This window comes from Eretmochelys imbricata, chromosome 1, assembly GCF_965152235.1.
Source record: "Eretmochelys imbricata isolate rEreImb1 chromosome 1, rEreImb1.hap1, whole genome shotgun sequence".
NCBI lineage: Eukaryota > Metazoa > Chordata > Testudines > Cheloniidae > Eretmochelys > Eretmochelys imbricata.
The window spans coordinates 217,241,162-217,250,168 of NC_135572.1; the positions used below are offsets into that span (position 1 = coordinate 217,241,162).

At 42.7% G+C, this 9,007-nt stretch overlaps 1 protein-coding gene across 1 annotated transcript; it reads right to left on the reverse strand.

Moving 5' to 3' along the window:
• Positions 1-3,568: 3,568 nt before the first annotated feature.
• On the reverse strand, positions 3,569-6,569 carry SYCE3 (synaptonemal complex central element protein 3). The gene is made up of 2 exons (XM_077807367.1): positions 6,461-6,569; positions 3,569-3,738 (listed from the first exon to the last, which is right to left on the reverse strand). Exons 1-2 carry the CDS (start codon positions 6,567-6,569, stop codon positions 3,569-3,571), a joined length of 279 nt encoding a protein of 92 aa, XP_077663493.1.
• Positions 6,570-9,007: the final 2,438 nt, after the last annotated feature.

Genomic DNA, 9,007 nt, shown 5'->3' on the forward strand with positions numbered 1-9,007 from the left:
GATTAGTCAGGCATGACTTTCCCTTGGTGAATCCATGCTGACTGTTCCTGATCACTTTCCTCTTGTCTAAGTGCTTCAGAATTGATTCCTTGAGGACCTGCTCCATGATTTTTCCAGGGACTGAGGTGAGGCTGACTGGCCTGTAGTTCCCAGGATCCTCCTCCTTCTCTTTTTTAAAGATTGGCAATACATTAGCCTTTTTCCAGTCTTCCGGGACTTCCCTGGATCGCCATGAGTTTTCAAAGATAATGGCCAATGGCTCTGCAATCACATCCGCCAATTCCTTTAGCACTCTCGGATGCAATGCATCCGGCCCCATGGACTTGTGCACGTCCAGCTTTTCTAAATAGACCCGAACCACTTCTTTCTTCACAGTGGGCTGGCCACCTCCTCCCCACGCTGTGCTGCCCAGTGCAGTAGTCTGGGAGCTGACCTTGTTCGTGAAGACAGAGGCAAAAAAAGCATTGAGTACATTAGCTTTTTCCACATCCTCTGTCACTAGGTTGCCTCCCTCATTCAGTAAGGGGCCCACACTTTCCTTGGATTTCTTCTTGTTGCCAACATACCTGAAGAAACCCTTCTTGTTACTCTTAACATCTCTTGCTAGCTGCAACTCCAGGTGTGATTTAGCCTTCCTGATTTCACTCCTACATGCCCGAGCAATATTTTTATACTCATCCCTGGTCATTTGTCCAAAAGATCAGCAAGGATTTCACTGTTAAGCCAAGCTGGTCGCCTGGCATATTTACTATTCTTTCTACACATCGGGATGGTTTGTTCCTGTAACCCCAATAAGGATTCTTTAAAATATAGCCAGCTCTCCTGGACTCCTTTCTCCCTCATGTTATTCTCCCAGGGGATCCTGCCCGTCAGTTCCCGGAGGGAGTCAAAGTCTGCTTTTCTGAAGTCCAGGGTCCATATTCTGCTGCTTTCCTTTCTTCCCTTTGTCAGGATCCTGAACTCGACCATCTCATGGTCACTGCCTCCCAGGTTCCCATCCACTTTTGCTTCCCCTACTAATTCTTCCCGGTTTGTAAGCAGCAGGTCAAGAAGAACTCCGCCCCTAGTTGGTTCCTCCAGCACTTGCACCAGAAAATTGTCCCCTACATTTTCCAAAAACTTCCTGGATTGTCTGTGCACCGCTGTATTGCTCTCCCAGCAGATATCAGGATGATTGAAGTCGCCCATGAGAACCATGAGATATTTTCAGAGAACTGTCCACAATGACTCCAAGATCTCTTTCTTGATGGGTAACACATAATATAGACCTCATTATTTTGTATGTATAGTTGGGATTATATTTTGCCACCTGCATTACTTTGCATTTAATCTACCTTGTGTTGCCCAGTCATCCAGTTTTGTAAGATCCTTTTGTAACTCTTTGCAGTTAGCTTTGGACTTAATTATCTTGGAAAATTTGCAAATGATACAAAATTACTCACCTCACTGTTTACCTCTTTTTTCAGATCATTTATGAATATGTTGAACAGTACTGGTCCCAGTACAGACCCCTAGGGGATGCCACTATTTACCTCTGTCCATTCTCACCATTTATTTCTACCCTTTGTTTCCTATCTTTTAACTGCAGTGCCTGGCACAGCTTCCAGGATCATCCAACTATCCTTAATTTAATTTAAGGACAAGTCTTTTGTTACCTTAATCACCCTGCCTCTGTTTATAAACAAAGGCAGAAGCTGGGAGCAGCACAGAACTCATCACATATCACACTCAAGCTGTGTTGCAGTTGAGAGCTCCCTCTGGGGCTAGGGCATGTGTTGTGAGCAGACCTCAGGTACAAAACTTGTGGGGAGGGGAGGGCAGGGAGAGGGCTAGAGCCCTCCCACCCACCTGCCAAATGCTGCCCTGACTGCTGTGGCAAAATGATTTTGTGAAAACTGGCCACTTCATTTAGGTGCCTAAATGGAAACTGAGCTATTTTGAAAATCTGTACCCAATTGTGCATGCTGAACACTTACAAATCTGGTCATAAGGTCAGACAGGAAATAGAAGTGAAACAGATTCCAGGACATTCCTAAACTTGTAGCTAAGTTCAGAGGTTCTGAGGATTTTTTAACACTGAATTAAAACATAAGTGAACTTAATGCTGGTGAAAAATCCAGGCCAACAAGGCTAAAAACTAAAATGCTCTGTTTATACATAGGAGAAGTGTAGTAGTGCTAACTTGCTCCACTGCCCTGTCATTATGTTCCAACCTAGACCTGGAATGAAGACCACTTCAAGGGGTAGGAAGGCAGTTAATTTGTGTGGCCTCCTGGCCAATATTGACAACATGGGAGACAGTTAATACTAACGCTGTTAGTTTTGGTGATGTAAACACTAGCTCCCTAAGATCAACAGGTGGGTCCAAAGAAAAATTCATTCTGAATATTAAGGAAATATTTCTGATCTTGAGATGGTTTAGATAATAGTTTCTTCAATGGAAATGTGGGTAAGCCCCATCACCTTGTATATTTACAATAATACCAGACAAATTGATAGGAAAGTATAATAGAAAAGAAGCTTGGCAGAGAGGCTGACTGATTTCTGACAGTCCTAGAGAATGAAATCCCCTATCAGCGGCACAGCCTTTCACCAGTGCTAAAACATTTATTTACTTGTTGGCTGCTGGTCACTAGGTGGTGCTGTTGGCTCACATATTGACTACAACTAAAAAAAGCATAATTTTTTTTAACCTGCTGTATTGCAGGATCCCATTGAGCTGGAAATCAATGCCTTTGAATATGGCTTATTTGGTTTCCTCTGCTCCAGAGGACCTGCACCAGATTGTCAAGTGCAGACTGCACCACAGTCTGCACCTTACTGAACATTTTCCACTATGGTAAGAAAATTGAAATAATTCAACACAGTCTCCATCAAGCGCTATACAGTTCTCACTGTAATAACACATACAACTTCTTTACAACAGAGAGAGGATTAAAACGGCTTTCTTTCTGGGACAATTTTGAGAAACAATCCATAGAAAAGGTTAAAAAAGTCAAAGAAACACTATGAAATAAGTATGGATGTCTGAGCATAATAATGCAACTTTGCAACTATTAATCCAGCTATTCTGCAATCCCATATTGAACCATATTGGGTCAATCTGGAATTGTATCTGTTCTTTCAACTGGAGAAATCACTCTTTGTTTTTCTTCCTAAGGCCAGTTGCTAAAGCAAAACAACTGCTGTATTTCCATTGCAAAAGCATCTGCTTTTTAGAAGATGGCAAAGAGATCCCTAAATCTACAATTTATAAATCAGATTGGGATCCTCTAGGAAGATATCAAAAAAGGATCAGTTGTATATATGATAAATATAATATAATAATTATAATACTATGCCTAAAATCATAGAATAAGAATACATAAAAACAGAGACATTGTTACTTTTTGTTTCAACAATACATGTATTTGGCAGAACACAGTTGTATATACAGTCACATCAATAATGCTTAATAAACTAGAAGATAATCCATTTGCAAGGCATCTGTAGATATTTCATGACTGAAAAAATGAGTCTGAAATGATTTCTTAACAGTCGCAATTTCACTAACAGATATGAGGGCTGTTTATTCCTGTTTTTGTTCAGTGCCTTTAGTTTCCTTCAGCATCTCTTGCCAGTTCTTTTCCATCTCTTCTTTGCAGTTGAGGAATGCATCTTCCAGTCGCCTCATGGAGTTGGCCAAGTCTGGGTTGGTACGCATAACCACCATATCATATGCCATCCAGGTTGCCTGCACTGCAACAACGCAACCAACAGATATTAGAAATTCAGCAATGTTAGGACAGCAGGGAAATAATTGTTATTCAGGGGAACAGTAGTGGGAATGAATGGTTACCAGTTCTAATCCTTGGCTGAATGTTCCTACAATGGAATAAATTGAACAGGTGGGAAGTGATTTTTTTCTGTTCACAGAAAAATCTGCAATTTTGGATTTTTTTCCATGACAAAATAGAGTGAAAACTAAACAAAAAATGAAATTTCTCATGAAATGAAATGAAAGTTTCTTGAGTCAATCAAAACGTTTTGTTCCAACTTTGATTTTTTCATTTTACATTATATCAAATTTAAAACACTGAAATGAAATGTCATTTCAAAATGGAAAATCAAACCATTCTGTTCTGAAAAGGCTGAAATAGAATGTTTAAACCTTACCAAAATACTTTTTCACATTTTCTTTTGAAACAAAATTTCATTGAAATCGACAGTTTCTACATTTTGCTTTTGACGAATTGGTATTTTCTGACAGAAAAAGTTCAGTCAGAAAATTCTAACTAGCTCTAATAATAGCCAAAGAGCACACTCAGCTCAGTGCTCACAAGTAACCCTGCAGTAACAAATCAGTTTGCACAATCCCATCTTTCCTAATCAATCCCACAATACCAAAACCAATGTGAACAGCTCCAAGTATCTAGGCAGCCTACACTAACAAACTACTGTTAAGTATCAGAGGGGTAGCCATGTTAGTCTGTATCCACAAAAACAACGAGGAGTCTGGTGGCACCTTAAAGGCTAACAAATTTATTTGGGCATAGGCTTTCGTGGGTAAAAAATCCACTTCTTCAGAGGCATGGAGTGAAAATTATAGATACAGGCATTATTATACTTATAATACAATACTTATAATAATAATATACTTATTTATATTTAATATATAAATATATTATACTTATAATAATGCCTGCATCTGAAATTTTCACTCCATGCCTCTGAAGAAGTGAGTTTTTTACCTATGAAAGCTCATGCCCAAATAAATTTGTTAAACTACTGTTAGCAATCCTCTGATAATCAGTTAAGCATTCACCATTAATACCACATTAAATCGGTACAAACTGCTCATCATCTCACAAGCAGTCCTACAATGAGAAACAATTCACACCCACCAGTGCTCATGAGCATATCAATAAAACTTTATAGCTACTTTTATACGAACTGTCTCAAAATACTATGGAGTTAAAATGTTGGAACCAGTAGCAGCATTTCTACACTAATGTTCCTAGTTTTGCTATTACTGGTGCTGCAGCAGTAAGAAAATTGAAGGAAACTTTTAGTGTAGACAAGGCCTCAGAATCTGGTGACGATATTCATGTTTACAAATCTGAAATTCACTTTCCACAAATATTCTTTAAAACCCACTTAAAATTTTATGATTCTGAAAACATCCCTTTCAATAAATTTATTCACTGGAATACCTGTAGAAAATGGGCACAAAGGGTGCAAACATATTATGAGCAAATTTGATATAAATGTAAACAAATATTTGCTGAAAGATTTTTTTATTTTTTACAGTATTTCTTCAGCTCTAGTAGTCAGTGGTGTTTGAGGACTGGGGGTGGGGAAATGTGTGATCTTGTCTTTTGTAGATATGAAGGTAAGAAGCAGTATTCTGTGCATACTGAAAAAATATCTATGATTTAGGGAAGCTCTGCAATAACTAACAAAATAGCATATGCAGTCCTGTGCTCAATAACAACCTTGTGATAACAAATCAGCATTTGCATAAGTGACTCTATTTACAAACCACATGTCCTTACAATAAAGAAACATGTACAGGCATACTGGTGGAGGAAATCCCCCCATATTTCACTTTCAAGTATCTTAGATGAGTTGAAAGAGTGACTTTCCGCTGAGACAAGCTCAGCTCTAAGTCTGGTCCCTGATTGGGCAGCACATCTGCTCATTGGTTATGGCCATTCTAGTGCATGATAAGTAATTTAACACTTAAACTACAAGCATTTTCCAGAACTGACAATGTTAAGCATAGGTGAGCACCTTATCTATGATGACTGGCTAAAATGCTTTAGCTTGCATTGTCTGAAGAGGAGAAGGCTACAGGGAAATCTAGAAGGGAATCATAAAAATGTGTGGAAAGATTTATCTAAACCCCTTCCCATTATGTATACAAAATTGAGATTAAATTCACCTATTATTTTCCCAGTTGGATAATCAATGTTTGTCATTCTCTGATCCTGGAGGTACCAGTTCTTCCAACATTTTTCCAAAGCAAATCTATGTTTATGTTCTAATTATGTTTTTAAACTCTGTAAATTCGTTTGTATTATTTTCTGTTCTCACTACCAACTCCTCCCACTTTAGTATAATCTGTGAATTTCATTTATGAGCTGAGCTATTAACGCCTTCCATTACTAATTATGTTAAATATGACCAGTCTGTTCCTGCAGACATTTATACCATGTTTGTCATCACTGTCTGTAGTAACTAAGGATTTCATGTACTGATGTTCTCCATCAGACACATCCCTCAGTTTAATACATTGTGGTCATTAGAACTCAATTTCATTAACAGATTAGTAGATCTCAATCCTTCTCCTCTTATATTTCTCCTATACAGAGACGTTCTCCTCTACTCTTGCATGTTTACTATTATTATTTCTATGCACTGCTGTAATGTTTTCAGCCTCTAGCAGCAAATCTATATCCTCCCCAGAAGAAAGCTGCACCTGATAGTTTCTCCATTTCTTCCAGAAGTTTTTCTAAGTCCCTGTTCAAGTCCTCCAGCATTTTTACCATATTGTCATAGTTTCTTTCCCGAGGTTCAGATTTGGCCATCTACAAGAAAAGCAAGAGTGGGGCAAGTAGGGGGAGTAAGGAAATAAAACTTTTTCATACTAAGGGGAAAATAACATTTTAAATTGTAGCTCTAATAAGATCTGTAAAATTAAATATATTAATATCCTAGATTCACTTGCTAAATTAATGTAGAGCCTATATGATGCGGTGTGGCTCTTGTGTGTTGCCTAGCATTTTCAAATCAATAGACGTTTTGGACACAAAGATCAACAGCCTGCGGGCTCAAGTTCATGCTCTTTGTGAACTTTATAGGGCACTGTACTAAATCAGACCATTAGCAGGTCCTTTCTAATCTTCTGCTGTCCTGGACTGGGTTCTTCATCCACCTGCTTTGGCAGTTGCCAATACCTGATGCTTCACTGAAAGATGTAAAATCTCCACCAATACACTAAAACCAAACTTGAGTGTCAAGTTAGGGACTTATATACCTTATCTGGGCATCCACATAAATAGCCTGATTTTTAGAGATGCTGAGCCTCCACAATTCACTGACCTTAGCACAGAGATGGGCAAACTACGCCCTGCGGGTCACATCCGGCCAGCAGGCCTGTCCTGCCTGGCCCCTGAGCTCCCGGCCGGGAGGCTAGCCCCCAGCCCCTCCCCTGCTGTCCCGCCTCCCCTGCAGCCACTCTGCTGTGTGGGCAGCGCTCTGGCCCGCCGCTCCTGCCAGGCAGCGCAGCTTGCACCCATCCACCTCCCAGGTTTTCTAATAAGCCTGTCCTGCTGCTCTGAGCAACATGGTAAGGAGGCGGGGACCAGGGGTTAGATAAGGGGCAGGAGGTCCTGGGGGGCAGTCAGGGGACAGGGAACGGTTGGATGGGGCAGAGGTGCGGGGGGGGGGGGGGGGCGGGAGTCAGGAGACAGGGGGTGTTGGACAGAGAGTGGGGTCCCGGGTGGGCAGTTAGGGGCAGGGATCCTGGGAAGGGGCAGTCAGGGGACAAGGAGCAGGGTGGTTTGGATGGGTCAGGGGTTCTGAGTGGGGCAGTCAGGGGGTAGATGGGGGTGGGGCCAGGCTGTTTGGGGAGGCACAGCTTTCCCTTCCGGGCCATCCATACCGTTTCGCAATCCCGATGTGGCCCTCGGGCCAAAAAGTTTGCCCACCCCGCCTTATCAGAAGCTGCAGAAGCTCAACACCTGAAAATCAGGTCACTTGTTTAGGTGCTGAAATACCTAACTTCAGGCAATCAGGTTTCAAAATGTTGGTACTAGCCAATTGTGACCCCAGTGACTTTTGTGAAAAGTTCCAGGGGCAGCAGGTGAGCCCAAAAACATTGAACTAATTATATGTAGCTCTGATGTTAAGAGTTGTGTGTTTTGTTGGTGTGTTTTTTTTTCCCCCGGTAATTTCTCAGTTACATTTGATGGGCATATTTTTCTAGCTTCTATTTTGAATAAATGTTGTGGGTAAGGAAGTCAATTTTCCCCATTAGATTTAAAAGCATTTTAAGGAAAAGGTAAGATCTCCAGCCTAAACCCAGACCCCCCTGAATGCTTAAAGCAGCCAGGCCACCCATGTGCAAATTTCAGGAGATTCTTTGTCTCAAAGCCCTGCTTGTAACAGAACACACCCTCTTGTTGTCCCACAACGCTGTTTGCATTTGTTCACCATCTTACACCACTTTTAAGACACAGGAAGCTGTAAAGCATTGGGCCCCAATCCTGCAAAGGGAGCCAGAGCCTGGTGTCTGACCACAGCGTCCCTGACACCCCCCCCACACACGTGCAATGCAACAGGGGGCGGGGCCTTGAAAGTCAAATGAGCAACGGGGGACACAATTCTTTATTTCTTCACAGACGTACAGAGTCCATTCACGTCTCCTCAGAAACGGGACAATACCTTGGGCGTCGCCTTCAGCCACCCCCCCCGCAGCAGCAGCTGCTCTGTAGCCCCACCCGCAGCTCTGTCCCAGGGCAGGGTCTCTACGGAGCGGCCTGCTCTGTCCCCGCCCCTGCCACAACGGGGGAGGGGAGAGGGGTCCCGCTAACCCCCTGCCCCAGGCTCCGCATCCTAAACACCCGCCGCCCGTGTCCCGCCCCGCAGGCAGAGCTTCCCCCCCCCTCACGCGCGGTCCCTATCACCCCCCTCCCCGTGACAGCCCGGCTGGCTCCTCTACTCTGTCCCGGTACAGGGACCCCGGGACCTCCCCCGCCTGCGGCGAGCCGTTTTATAGCCCAGTTTAAACGACCGCGAGCGCCTCACCCTCCCTCTTTCCCGCCCAAACCAACTGTCTTCTTCCCCGCGCGCGCCCCAGAAAAGCAGCTTTGTGCCAACGCGCGCCCCCTCCTCCCCCGACTCCACGCGCCTTCTGCTGTGTCAGGCGTCTGCGGCCTCGAACTGAGGAAAAAGAAACTAAAACAAAAAGAAAAGGAGTACTTGTGGCACCTTAGAGACTAACCAATTTATTTGAGCATGAGCT